The sequence below is a fragment of the Mycteria americana genome, chromosome 1, assembly GCF_035582795.1.
Source record: "Mycteria americana isolate JAX WOST 10 ecotype Jacksonville Zoo and Gardens chromosome 1, USCA_MyAme_1.0, whole genome shotgun sequence".
Lineage (NCBI taxonomy): Eukaryota > Metazoa > Chordata > Aves > Ciconiiformes > Ciconiidae > Mycteria > Mycteria americana.
Genome location: NC_134365.1, coordinates 200,455,139 through 200,470,383, shown reverse-complemented (window position 1 = coordinate 200,470,383; position 15,245 = coordinate 200,455,139). Strand labels below are relative to the sequence as shown.

At 41.4% G+C, this 15,245-nt stretch overlaps 1 protein-coding gene across 2 annotated transcripts in view; it reads right to left on the bottom strand.

Moving 5' to 3' along the window:
* Positions 1-15,245, bottom strand: part of ATP8A2 (ATPase phospholipid transporting 8A2) — a 309,679-nt gene that overhangs the window by 89,667 nt on the left and 204,767 nt on the right. For both annotated transcript variants that reach the window (XM_075490877.1, XM_075490875.1), the window contains one exon: positions 13,119-13,226. In XM_075490877.1, coding sequence (XP_075346992.1) covers positions 13,119-13,226 — 108 coding nt within the window. The remainder of the gene's footprint in view (positions 1-13,118; positions 13,227-15,245) is intronic.

Genomic DNA, 15,245 nt, shown 5'->3' with positions numbered 1-15,245 from the left:
CTTTGGTCAGGGATTGTTTACTCTTTTTACATTTACTTTTTTATATAACATTGATATATCAAGCTCAGATTCAAATCAGTTTCAGACAAATAGCAACTGCTACTACTAAAAAACCACAACTGAAAAATCCACCCGTCACTTGTTAACTGTTGCAGAGCTGCCCCTCTCCAACCCTCAGCTCTGCAGCACCCACTGAGGTTATCTGTCCTCGGAACATTTTGGGTGGGGGGGTGGGGTGTGGTGTGCAAATTCTAGGGCCATGGCTGTTATAGGCACTTGTGGGAATCCAATATCAGGAAGAGGACCAAAGACTAAACTCCTCAGGACACAAGCCAGTTTACTCCATGCGGCCAGTATATCTGACTTTCCGTACGCAGCACCAACAGTTACACTACCTACAGACATTTGCTTGTGAAAACCCAGACTCAGGTTACTCTGAAGACACTGAGCAGTACAGCTACAATTCTCATGCTCCATTTTGAGGCTGGACATTTGGAACGTGAATAATGCCATTAACTCAGGAGAATTAGGTAAGCCCCATGGTTTTTCAATGACTTAGTTTTTGTCTGCGCTAATTTTATCTCCAAATCTGCATGTCTGAAACTCCACACTCTTCAGGTCTGCTTAAAGTGATTACATCTTTTCAGTAAATCTTGGATTGTTCTTTCTCCTGGCTGCAGAGCTGTCTGCCTGCAATTTCTCAAAAGAGCGCCAGGATTTCATGTCCATTGGCCCCTGCATTCCTGCCAAAGCCCTGCAGAAATGAGAGCTGCTGCAGCTGCCAGGGTTTATTTACACACATTCCTGCCTCAAATTGAATTAATGAGCATAATTTAACTCAGGCAATGTCCTCCACAGCTCTTGTTTCTCTTTGCCTCTCTTGACATTTCTTTCTCTCACACAACCCCTCTTGTCATCTGTCTTCAAGCAGTATCTAAAGTGATTCTGGTGTAAAAAGTAATTGCAGACACATTGTATCTAAACCTGTACATATCTGCTTACAGCCTACTTTATGGAAAGCCCAGGATCCCCTTAATGAGTATCCAGAAGGTTAACTTGAACTTATTTGCTCTGTTCAATCCAAGTTTGTCAGTCTAGCAACAAGCTTCCAGTTTAATCACTTACAAAAGACCCAACTTTGGAAAGAGCTCCAATGCAACAGATGAGAGCAGCTGATGCTACAACATATCTACAGTTGTTAACGTTCACATGCTATATTTAGTAAATCTTTTCTACATAGGTCTCCAGTCCCTTTCTGCTTCCAGAAATCTGAAATTCTGCATCCATAGCATAAGGGGTCTCAACATCAACAAGCTCCGCAGGCGCTGTACGGACCACGTCACATACAGGAAGCTCCTGTTATGCCACTAACCAGACCGATGCAGTGTTTCCCACATGTTGTGTCAGAGATAGAGCACAGAAATATTTCTCCAGATATTCACACCCATGTGACTAACAAAGCCCATTCTCCCCTCTATTATCACCCTGTATGGTGTGTATCTCTCACACACTATGTATATTACAGGAGGCTTGAAAGCCTTAGAACAAAAGCCATATACTTCTACTAGAAGAGTGTGGGAGAAAAGGAACTAAACCTTTAATGATAAATACATTTGCTACATCAGCACTTCACAAGCATCATGGACAAGGACATTTCAGCAACACTTTAAACGCCTAGATCTACAGGAAGAAAACAGATTGCTTGGCACACAGCTATTTGGCTTTCCAGGAAGAGTATTCTCTTAAGAAGTTCCCACAAGACCGTATCTATCCAGTTAGGCTGATTCATGGAGACAATTTTCCTTCCCCTAAACAAGACTAGCAAGATCCTTAAGAATATCTCAACAAGAAATTGATGTATTCCAGGACTTGCGATTGAAACCACAACAAATTCTATGGACCTGAGTTTGAAACCCCCACAAATAGAAACTATTCAAGTAGTTCCAGTAAAATCAGTAGGATTGACTGTGTAAGACACAGCTACTCACCACGATCACAGAACACGCAGGCACTCTGGGATGGGAGGAGTTCAAAGGATCATCCCAAGATGAGCTGAAAAACTTACTCCTGCTGGAGAACATAAGACTGATTTTGAGGCACATGTCAATTGTCTTCCACATATACAACATCAGCAGCCAATACATACAAAACTGCGTGACACCCCATTGCAGAAAGTAGCTTGAAGTGTGAAGGCAGCAAACAACCGGGGGAGGGTGTGTGTGCATCTTCGAATGTCCAAAATTGAAATTTTGAACTCTCAAGCAGAAGCCTGCTCTAGCTGCAACTGGTACAGGCTAGTTGTAAATTTTGATAACATTTAGACTAAACAGAAGAGGCACATCCTGAATCCTCTGACTAATAAAAAGATATGAGACATTACCCCCAATTACAAGGCTGATTATGTGTTGTGCTTCTGCATACAGAATATTTAGATGAGGAAAACCAGGGGCTTGGGGTTCCATGCCAAAAACAAGGGTCCAGGAAAAGGAGTGATTGTCTTGGAAAAATGGGGGAGAGGGTCTGGAAAGAAGGTGAAGATACTGGCTGCAGGAAAAATCCTGGAAGTTGCAGAAGATCCCAGAGAACAGGGGCATGCACAGAGATGAATGCTGGGGAATGGCCAGGGACCTTGACCAGTAACACTTCTGGGTGGTCAACACTGACAGCAGTGGCACAGCAGGAACCAACCCAACTCTCCCCCCAGCTTTCCCAGGCCAGCAGTGACCTCCCTGCAGGGAAGGGAAGTCAAGACCTAGGGAACATAATGCTGTGGTAGGAGAAAGCAAATGAGAATAATCAAGTAGGGTAAGAGTGCTAATCTTTCTGGTTCTGAAATAAACCCTAGTGTCCAGACCCACTACAGGTTGTCATTTACTTTGTCTTGCCTGTGACAGCCACCACTTGGCTGAATTTGAGTCCTTGCAGAGCACTTTCATTAGAAGCTGATGCAGACTATATGTGGCTTTAAAACAATTCTGCTTGCTTGCACAGGAAAAGCATGATAAAGACTTATATTTTCTGACTTCTAACATCAAAGACCAGAACACACCTAACTCTTCACAGTCCCAGGTCTAAACCCAGCCAGTAATTTCACTTAAAAGCTCCCTCTCAGTCCCTTCTCTGGCTATTACCAACTTTTCAATGTAATTCCACACCTCTCAGTAGTATTTTCTCCCTTACACACAAGTGAAATAAAATCCATTTGTCACAATGTTTATTGGGTCCTTGGAAAACGTTCTGGATTTTGTGGCTGCCTTTCATACATCTTTTGGTCTATGTGAAGACGCCAGCAATTCAGAAGTTCAACTGCTCTTCACATATATTCTAAATGAACAGTAGTGGTGAGACCCATCAGCTCAGTGAGATTTTGCCTAACCCCAAAAGACAACAGCACTTTTTATAAGCACCTCAGGAAAAGTGTTTGACAGAGCCTTATTTTTTTGTTGTTCCGCTCCCCACCAGATACCTATTTTGTTACTCCATATGCTCACTTCTCCCTCCTCGATTTTTTATAGTTTCTTTTTATATTGGCATCCAATTTTATAAATCAACAATGCAAGTCAACTGTATAACACTATCAAAGAAATTCACCATCACTTCCTCTGACTTCTGTATCATTAGAATGGAGAAACTTCACTTGAATTTGGAAAGGACTTCCCTGAATGCAGCTTCTGTTGAAGCAAAGCTTGAAGTGGTTACTTTTCATGCTTCTCTGAAATAGAAATAGCCTAAAAATATCCCTTTTTGGTACATCTCTCTTACAAATTCTCTCAGAACCCCGTAACAAGACTATTTCTTCCACATGTGAAAATGAAATGCCAAACATTGGCTGTTCTAGTGCATGTACCTACACTGTTGGATAAAACACTGCAAGCAACAGCTTACATAGATACAGGAACCATAGGACTAATAAAAGAAATACCAAAATAAGACCCTTTAAATGTTTACTAAAACAGATGCTTACTCTAAAATATTGCACAAAAGAAGTCCTTGCAAAGGTGATAGTAATTTTTTGTAGAGTCTAAAATTACACTCTGCTAACCACATTATCTTCTCTTCTAGTCACTCACACATTTTGCACACCCATGCAATGGCGAGCAATGAGTTGCGTATGGCATGGAAACTTTAAAAGCCAATGTTTCTTCATCCTACCCTTTATATTCCTTGCCCTCTCTCCAGCTAAGAACCCCATTCCCTCAGCATCTCCTTTGCTCAGTACTGGGTGCGGCTCACAGACTATTACAGGTGGAACTGATGGCTGGTAGGTGGTTCATCCTCTTCCTTCCCAGAAACCTTCTGAAAATGAGAAATGCTCCAAACACAAGATTTCAATTTAAGTGAGTCCATCACTTTAGAGAATGAGATGAAGCAAATAAATTTGCATATAATATTGTTCTGGTTCATTTCTTTGAAACGAATTGGCATCTCCCAGTTGCTGAACAGGGTAAGTGTTTAGAAGTACCTTCAGAGAAATGAGAAATGCTGTTAGACACCATGAATTTGGGCTGATTTATTGAAAACAAAAGTGCCATTTTGGGTCAATTCTAACATTTATTCTACAGTTCAGCCACTGTACTGAATCCTTCCTTCTCCTCCCCTAGCATCCTCCAAAAAGCACTCCACACTATAGAGAAAGGATGTTTATACTTACCTTTTTTTTTTTTTGTGTGTGACAACACGACGGTCCAAGCTTTCTGTGCATTGGCCTGCTGACTCTACAGTAACCAAATTGCCTGCAGTCCTATACCAGAAAAGGGAGATGTGTCCAGAGCTGCAAGATGGAGCCCCCTGCAAGATGCTTGGCAAGAGACTGCAGCTCTTAGTGGTGGAAGAAACTTGCTTCCCCCAACACCAAGCTACTGAGAGGTGCCGTTGTTGGGTTTTATGATACAGAGACCAATGGTGGCACATCTAATCACAAGTGGCTCCTTCACACTTTAGGCATTATGTTATGGACAACATCTGTATTATCCTCTGTCCTCATTTCCTATCAATCCTATTGAATCACGTACTACTCTAAAGAAAATACAGCTCTCTGGAAGTATTCAGTGTGTATCTGCTTAGCACCACTGTTATAACACTGTTACTCTTTCCACAGTCTCCTTCCTAAGCCTCCTGACAAGGTTACTGGTATAGAAATACCAGCTCAAGTGATACACACACCCAAATGGGAAATTACACTCTACAAGCCGAACAGGTGCAGTTTGACTTCCCACACAGACACCCAAAGACAATCCCAAAACTTAAGAGCATTCAGATTAGAATTGCTTTTTGTCAGCCACATCCACCAACAGAGAAGCAGCACAAGATACTGTCCTTGCCGCCAGCTGTCGAGTTAACAGGAAAGCTGTAGGGGAGAGACTGCGCCGGCTGAGCCACGGCAGCGGGCAGGGTACTTGGGAGGGCTGCGCTCCTTCCAGCCCCACCACTCCTGAAGCCTGTGTACCCACATTTGCCTTAGAACAATATGAGAGAGATCATTTCCACTCCTCAGGGCTTTTTGGATCAAATTTTGACATAATACAATTGGGAAAAAATGATCTCATGAAACGTATACTGTAGGGAGGAAAGGGAATAAAGGTATGTTTCAAATTGATCTGGAAATATTTTCCCTTATGAAATAGTTATGCTTGTCTCTTACAAAAATGCAATCCAACCAGTGCAGGAAAGAAACAGTGGCATGGAGCACAAATTCAGCTAAACAAACAAAAAAATCCACCACCCCACCCCCTCCCAACAAAACCCCTTTATAATACGTAAATTCAAATAAAAACATAACATGACCCTCCTGTCCCCAAGGAATGAAGGGAAAAACAACATCCCAACCAAACCCCAAATATCTGCTATCTGGGCTTTCCTGCATCCATCAGAAAACAAAGCGACTTAAGTGTGACCAAAGCAAGCTATAAAACCCCTAATTTCAACTCGCAGACAGTCACCTCCTGCCCTCTGGAACAGATCCCATCTGCTGTTCCTCTTATTTTCTAAAGGAGCCACAGCTTCATTGCTATGAGCTTAAATGCTCTTTTAAAAACCATCTTACCTACACAATCACCCTACCACCTTCCTTTCTTTGTGTCCTAGAGATTATAGAACAACAGCATATTGATCTCTACTTTCATGTCCTCTCTCCTGCCCATCTTCATCATGCCAGACCATTTAGGCAATAAACTCCACATAGGAACAGGATATTGCTTGATGCCTTCACACTGCCTGGAAGCGTGGCTGGTTCCCACGTATGACAACCACAGACAGGAGTGCTGAACAGCGAACACGTGCAAGGGCAGAGCCAAATCTCTCTGCTATGAAGCCTCTCGCATTGCCCTACCCATCCCCCATGTAGCACACTTAGCCTACAAAGCTGATATGCAAAAGATGCCACAGCAGCTGAGCGCTTCGCAAGAGGCATAAAAACTGTTTGGCTACTCTCCAGTTATGCTATCCAACAGAAAAAACAATTTTTCTTTTACCAAGATGCACACAAACCCTTGTCATACATGCAAAGCCACACTGTAGAGCTGTTTGATTTTCCTCCTTAAGTTTCTAATGCAGAACGGAGCCTACATCAGAAACTCTCTGATCCAGTATGGCAAGTCATACGTTCTTAGTTTGTCCTTGCTTGTCAACGGGGCTCAAAACACAGACTTCTTTTGTAGACATGAGTATTAGTACACACTGCCTCTGGTACAATACAGTAGCTGCTTTTCTATATTTAAAAGCCAGCTGTTTCTAATTAAGAAAATACTGAATAGGATATCTTCCAAACATCTTTCCACAAGCATGCAACAAGGCTTCGCTACTTTTAAATATATGAGAAAGTTATTAGGGGAAATTTTAAAAGACATTGAGCAACCCTGGACTCCAAATTGAAAAAAGATGCAATTTTTGAAGCACAGTCCATTACCATGGAATGATAATTCTATCCTAAGCGAAGGAGCTTGTTCCTGGACACCACTATACCCCACTCCAAAACCAATAAATCTGGATAATCTGCCAATTACACAGAAGTGTAAATGTTCTGTGTGCACACTGTATTTCTATTTAAGCTACTGAGCAGCATTTAAACTTGTCAAGGCTACCTGATCTCCAAACAGACACTGGCCAGACAGCGTGGCCAGTGTCCAGGTTACACTGCAACACTGACGGAAAACCAGCTCACACCCTATGCACCACCTGTACAACCTGCAGGTAACCATTCATCTCCACTCACTTTCCTACTGCCCCCCCATCTAACACGCTAGCCTGCTAGCCAGAGCTCTTCTGCAGGGCAGGAATAAAGACCGAAGTGAAGGTGGGCACATGAAGACTTCAGAGAAGTCTGAAGGCCAGCTGACTGCCTCGCTCTGCACTGACAGTTCCCAAACCAGAACGAATTTTTACGCTTGTGGCTTAACCCTGTTTTCACATGGCTCTATATAAGAAATGCTAGCACAGTGCTGGGCACAGCTGCATATACAGTCCTGCTTTAAAGCCTTCAGGAAATACTTCCAAAGGAGAAATAAGTCTGGAACATCTTTTAGAAACATTTAGGATAGGTTCACTGCAGAGTTGCCAAATAGGTAAACTGGCATGTTTTGGGGGGTTAGCCTCCAGAAAATAAGCACGTTTAATCTATTAGTTTCACAGTCAGGAGTTATTAAAATATTTATTTTCATTTACCTCAATTTTTTCATCTTTCTGGTGTATGACATAGAACAACACAACGCCAGGGACCTAGAAGTGAGAGATTAATTTCTGAAAGCCATGTGTGGCTTATAAAAACAACCAACCCGCTCCTTCAACAGATGCTTAAAAATATATGCATGCTTCATTAGTCTAATTTGTCTGCTCAGAGCCTAGTCCAAAACTGCAGAAAAAGTTCCAAAACCACATCAAGTGCCATGGAGACCGCTGTGCATAATAATAAAAACAAACACGATCAGCAGGCATTAAGGACCTCAATCTGCAGGCAAAGTCTGATTTCTGCCTAACAGCTGGATGAAGCATTTCCACCGACCAAAACATTGACACCACAATGTAACGTGCAACCAATTGCAGACAAACAAACCACAATCAGAACAGCCAATTTTCTAACTAGCACCAAACTGCGGAAATATGAGGAGCCAGAAAGAACAACAACTGAGACCTCTGGAAAAAAGATTCAAATGTAGAGAGAAAGGCAAAAATATTCTGGAAAACACAAAAACGTACATTAAGCTGTCAGTATTTCAGTGTGGATTTGCAAGAGCAGTAATGTGAAACCTGCTTATCGTGTTACAATAATTATTATCTTGCCTCCAGGATTTTTTGGTTTTGTTTTGTGTTGTTTCCAAGTCTTCCAAACCATGCAGGTTTCTCACACATTGCAGCAATAACTGAATCAGTAAGATTGAAGAGAGCTTCAGACTGAAGGCCAGCTACTAAACTGGCCATGCAACCAGAGTCCATCAGACCCTCTAGATCACCTCCCACTCTCAAAAGCCAATGACCTAGTGCAATAGCTAAGGCAAGGTGAACCTGTCTTGCTAATGGCCTACACAGAGAAGAATGGGAAGCTTTGCTAAAAGATGGATAGATATTTTCTTGACAAACCATTAATATAAATAAGTCCTGCTACTGTCACATTACATGGGATCAACCAGACATATCGATTACCGGGATCTTTTAAAAAGCACCCTTAATCCAGGTAAAGCTGATGCACAGCTTCCTTAAAGTCTTTATTTAAGTAGACAAATAACCTAGCAAGAATTTGACAGTTTAGTTGGAAAAAAAAAAAAATTTCTGTCAAGGATGTGGGCAGCACTAGGAAACAAAAAGCAAGCCTGCCATTAGAGCTGTGAAAGTATGAGAGTGGCTCTTACATGTAGCTGTTTCCACTATGCAGAAGCAGAGCCGGTGGTACAATTATCTGGGTTGTGATTTTGATGAATTTTCTCTCAGCTGCAGTCGTACAAAACTAACTGGGAAGTGCAGCAGCTCCAACTTCAATGCCTCCAGCCATGAGGAAGCTGGAGGCCTCAGATGAGAAAGGGCTTCCTAATGCTGTCCTGAGATCAAAATAATGGGTTCCAAACTCCAAACAATTCTTAAACCCCAGTTCTGAGATATGACCACATACAGCACAATGCAAAAGCGTAAAAACCTAGAAATTACAAACATGCACTTTGGATTAACCACAACGTATGACCTCTCAAAACCCCACTCTTTTATCCGTTCTCCTCCAAGCTGAAAAAATGAGACTGATGCTAATCTTCCTAAAGACATTTCCTTAATGGTAACAATAACTAATGAGGCAGAGACAAAACACAACACATTAAGGGAAATTGGCGGGGGGGGGGGGGGGGGGGGGGGAGGGTGTGGAAATCACAGCTCAATAGTAGTCCTTTCTTCAACCACAACCAATAACAGACACTTCAGAGGGGTGATGGGAACACCCCTTCCCTGCCACCCCCACTCTCCCTTAAAACACTAAAAATACAATATTTTAGCTTGGGGTGGGGAAGGAAGATATCTGTTGTTCTTCATCTTGGACAATGTCTGGATCAAGAGACAAAGTGTGATCACTTTCATACACATACATAACATCCTCCTGTACACATACACATACATGCTTTCAGGTACACGTATCTAGGCATGTGCATGGGTGGGAATACCTGCACACAGACTTTGATCCCATACAGTGTAATTTTATTCCCATAAACCTGAAGTATGCTACAATTCCTATGAAGAAATCCACACAAGAATATGAGCAGCATTTCACTGACACCACCTGTATGACATATGCAAGAAATAAGCACAAATGTTATTGCTCACTGTTCCCTTTGGGGCACCAAATCCCCATTCCCCAGGCAAACAGAATACCCAAGATCGCATGAGGGCAGGACTATGGCTAATGTGCTGGTCAACAAAATACCACTGGGTTATGAACCACAAGCCCCAAAAGTTCAGGAAAAGGATAATAAAATGCACTCACATCCTTAGAGCAGCACACTTCTGTACCACCTCTTAATTAATGAGTAACAAAGTGGGTAGCACTTTTTAAAAACATGGGCATCTACTCGTTTCCAACAATCTGTGGTGGTAAGTCATAACTACTGGAAGATGGGAAAGGATTTACATATTGTACAAAATGCTGTCACCTGGAAGCGCTCATTCAAGAATAGTCAGCTCCCATACAAGTATCCCGGCTCCAAGGGAAGGCAAAAAAATATGCACTGACTTTTCTCAGTGTCACTGTTCTCTGGAAATACAAAAAGAACTTCTCTTAAAAAAAATACAAATATTCGGGAAAGCCAAGAGAGCTGTCAGAGGGCTTCCTTGGTCTTACATTATTGCTTCTGATAATACTAAAGGAAAATATTATTTGTGTGTCTAAAAAGGTTCCCCCAAAACAGCCAGAGAGTTTACTTCCAAAATACCAGATGTCATATTACTGGAAAACTTCTATTAAGGACTATTGAGATTTTTATCACAGCTTTGTCTTATTATGTTACATGTATCCTATTATGAATACTGTAGTGGAAACAGAAGAAATATGTTGACTCTTTGACAGCAGAGCATAACTAAGTTGCTTCCCTTGCCCTCAAGGTGAAAAAAAAAAAAGGTATTATTTTCCCTGCGAGAATGCTCAAGATATAATGGGCAAGAGAAAGAAATACTTAGTGAAAATGTTTTAATAAAACCCAGCAGAAGCAAAGCATCTTTTCACATACTTAAAAGTCTGCAAGGCTCCATACTGACATTTGATGAATGGATGGAATAAAGTGTTTTGCACCTCCTATGCCTTCTACTGATGGCACAAAGTGCTGTCTGGCACAGCTGCTAGATGAGTGTTACAGTTAAAACCAGCTCCCTTGAAGTGCTATTGGATTTGCATAGTATGAGGACCCAAAATATTCTGGAATTCAGTTTATTTGAAGATAAACACACTAGCAAGATTTAAAACCAAAACAAAGTAAGCTTTTCACCGTCTCATTTTGCTTTTAAGATACCTTGATTACTTGTAAATGCAGAAAAGAAGATAGGAGGAGTAAAGGAATAGCTTAAGTCTGGGAAGCAGCAAGGCAATTCATTTTACTGACTAGAGCCTAGCACGATCCCAGCTCATTTCACCATGAGCTGGTTTTATGACAACAACTGATTACTCAAAAGACTTTGTATAAGTTAATGCAAGTGGTAAGCAAGTTCCCTTTACCTTGGGAGCTCTCCTTGATTTTACAAAAGGATAAAGGAAATAAAAAAAATCCACTCTCTTCCACTGCTGCTCCTTCTCTCAAAAATACAAGAAAACTGTGATAGAAAGGTATTGTTCCCCCCCCATGCACACTCTGAAAGCCATACAACAGATTACTTCTGACTGCTTCTACTCAAAAAGTGTCTTTCTAGAATGATGAGCAATCCTTAACGTCTTTGACTGATGATTACTGACCCAGGGGCACAGCTCCACAAGTACTGGACTAGACTCTCAATCAAAGTAAATATGTTTTCCATTAAAAAAAAAAAGTATGTTAGATTATTAGTACCACTTCAAGTCATAATGTCAGAAAACCAGAGCATAAAACCAAAGTTTAAATAGAAACACTTTCTAAAAACATTCACGCAAAACCAAAACCTTATTAACATGAAGCTTTTGTTCTGAGACCTGTGGTTTATATCAGAGCAAATGTTGATAACCAACACAATATGAATTTTGTTGCAGCTGCAATTAAAAAAATGGGAGCTACTTGTGAAAAAAAAATGCAACACCAAGCTAAAGCTGATAGCCTGACCTTTTCTGTATGAAGGAACGGCTCACCTTATTGTTTGTGTTTTAGAAGGCTGACATGTTAATGGCAGCACTACAAGTCTGCTGTGGAGGACCAGTAGTTCATGGCTCTGCACGATACTCAAGTCAAATTTCTGCTTGATATATGAAAATGTGAATTAGAGCTACTGATGTTGTATGTGCTGTGAAACGCACAAAGATCACCATGAAATAGTATTGGAGGACTGAGGCTTTGTCTGTCAGTCACTTACTTGCTGATCCCACCCTGTCAGCTGTCACTCTGCTGTACAAAGCTGTCCATGAAAATCTACTATAGCCTCCACTATCCCCAGTGTTTTAACACAAGATAATAAAGTATGTATTAGGCCAGAACAGTAACAAAATCATGCCCGACTGCTCTTGTTGAGTACAAACATGAGAGTAACCTCGAAAATCTCTAATCGGCTTGGCAATACTTGGCTTTTTTTATTATTATTTTCTAGTACACAAGGGTGACATGAGTTAAATGTGCTTAGATTCTCTGTTAAAATTATTAGTTTGCTTTTCTTCTTTTTGTATCATAAACAGCATCTTTGCATTAAAGAAAGCTCTAAACATTACAAAATACCTTTTTCTGGTCATTTTGACAGCAGTTCCACTCCTACAGAGTAACTTTTTACCATACATTTATTAAGCCCTTCGTTGTTCATGGTAACCCCTTATTTTAAATATGCACAAGGCTCTTGAATGATTTTGACAGGCTCGTGACTCAATCTTCTCACCACGGGTTGAAATAACGACACCGAAAGGAAAACTTTGCCACCTGGAACTCAACTGACACTGAAGGAACAAATCTGAAATTCCTCTAGTATTATAAAGGGACCAGTAAGTCATCAGCTTCCCTTCTGCTTCTGACCATCTCATCCTATTCCTAAGTAAATTCTGGTTTCTTTTAAACAAATGCAGGAAAAAAGGTACAAAAGCAAAATATATGGAAGAGAAAGAAACCATGATAAAAAAACAAAACCCCAAACCAAACAAACTAAATTTCTACCTGGCATTTTGTCAAACACACAAAGTCTTACTAGGAAAGCACTAGTGGAAGAGCCAGTCTCACTGCTATCCAAGTGAACTAAGAATTGTCATATAGTATCCACAGTGCATATCATCACGTACGATGTCACTTTTGGGGAGAAAAAGAGCTCTTCTAAAGACGAGATTAAGCTAAATGAATGAAGGGATTAAAAAAGGGTTAAAATGAAGTGCAAGCGCTCTTACTAGAGCACAATTCTTCCCAAGCGTTGTGTGAGTGTTCAGGAAGCAGCAAGCAGCAGCGCTGGAGACAGCGGGGCGCTGTGCCGAGCAGCTTACCGTGCAGCCAAGCGTTCGTACTGACCTGTCCCAGCATGTCTGGTGCGATGGGAAACATGGGCCAGATGGCCGAGTAGACACCGAAGAACACCAGCCAGAGCAGCATGCTTCCCCAGACGGCCAGGTGACTGAACTGTCAAGGAGCAGGTAAAGAAGGAGAGTCAACGCAGGGCACTTCCTCCATCCACCTAACCTATAGATATTTCTCTGTTCAGGTCTCTGTTGGTCTCTCTCAGGCCTGTCTACCGCACTTGGTTTCAAGCCAGTAGCACAGATTGTTTAAACAGCATAAACCAGTTCTCTCTAATCTTTGCCTCATGACAGGGCAGACAGATAGTCTTCTCAGCCAATCTGTCTCACTTGGAGCTCCAAAAACTCATCAGATTTTCCTTGGAACGCCGATTTCTCTCATCTAGCTCCTGCTTCCTCTTGTGCACAGGCCAGGTTCAACAGATACATCAAGGTAGATATTTTCAAAGGCTCAGGTGAAAGTTCACATGGACAAATCCCTTATGGCAGAGTGTATGCATACAAGCCATGTGCACCACTCACATACCTGTCACGAGGAAGATTCAGTGCTGTGTAATACATTACCACAATCAACATCTACTGATCAGATTTGCCTTTTTTTTTTTTTAAAGGTGTCCTAAGTTATTTACAGATATGCAGTGCAGTTTACATCTTTACAGGTTCTTTAGTCTGTAGACTCACTAAGAGTAAATAAAAGTAGTATTAAAGCGACCAAGAACATGTCCAGCACAGAATTCATTTCAGTTGCATTAGAGAAAGTCATTCTTCCTACTCACAAACTATTTTGCTGTTCAGGATGATTTAAGCTGTTTTACTTTTACGCTGCAGTGGATGGAATCCGTAATTTCAGTTGTAACAAGCAACTGAGCTCATTATTGGCTCTAACTTTTTTGGATGCCAACAACTCCTGTGGCTGATGACTTTGGCTCCAATTCAGAGAAGTAACTGCATAAATCTTAATTACTAATTACATATGGGTTTAGGAACATGGGAATGAATTCACACACTGGTTGCTGTGGTGGACACAGTGTGTTTGTTTAGTTCTCAGTTTTATACTTTCTATTTGATGATTGTATTTGTTGACTTTTTGAACAGTATGTCTGAGAACCAAAGAAGCGTCTGAGTACTGCGTTCTGCCCACTGTGAGATAGACACAAAATTCTGGAAGGAGAAGATTGCTCCTCCTCTGGAAGCACTCAGCATCCTCAGAAAGGAGAGCTTTCTCCAGCACAGGCAGTAAAAACAAACAAGCAAGGAGTCTGCAGCCCAGCGCAGACTGGCAGATAGCTGGGAGCAACTGGAGGCTGCCTTACAGTAGAAGCATTCATACAGCCAAACGTCAGAAGCGATGGAAAGAACACTCTTCTAGCCACTCTCAGAAAGCTGGAATTTTGTTCAACCTTAAAAGTTGCTGGGCTAATGAGCAGGACATAGGATAGGCCCCTTCCTGGACACAGTGGGCGGGAAGATTTGTTTTCAAAGTTTGCTATTTACTCTGTTGCACCCAGGAGATCTGACCAGCAACTGCTTTATTTAAAAAAAAAAAAAACAACACATTTTTTTGATTCAGTTTTAATGTGAATAAAACTAAGAGACTGGAAGGATTTTTTTTTTTTTTTTTAACACTTGGAGGAAGGGGGGATTTTATCCTTTCAGTCTACTTGCTTTTCTGAAAACTAGTGACAATTCATGTCAAGATTCTGACTGCAATAAAGCCCTGCCACAGTGAGCAACTGTAGTGCTCAACTCCCCAAAGAACAAGTACTGCAAGGCTGCTGCAAGAATTCATCTTAAAGAAAAGCCAGCCCATCCAATGGCAGAACAGCACCAGCACTGCTTTGTCATGTCCTTTTGGAAAAGGACCATGTCCAAAAGGACATGACACCTTCTCCTGAGCCACAGTCTTCCTTCCAAACAAGTGGACAGAAGACTCAGATAGCTTGGACTGATGCTTCCAAGCTGCAAACTCCTACAGACTTCACAATTAAAAACAGTAAAGACAAAAGCAAGCAGGGAAACCAATGTAGGACGTACTCTTATTTTGTAGGATGTGTATTTATGCTAGTGAAATGACATCTTTTTTGTCTCCCTCTTGTTTTTCTTTCCAGTCTGCTGGTAGGAT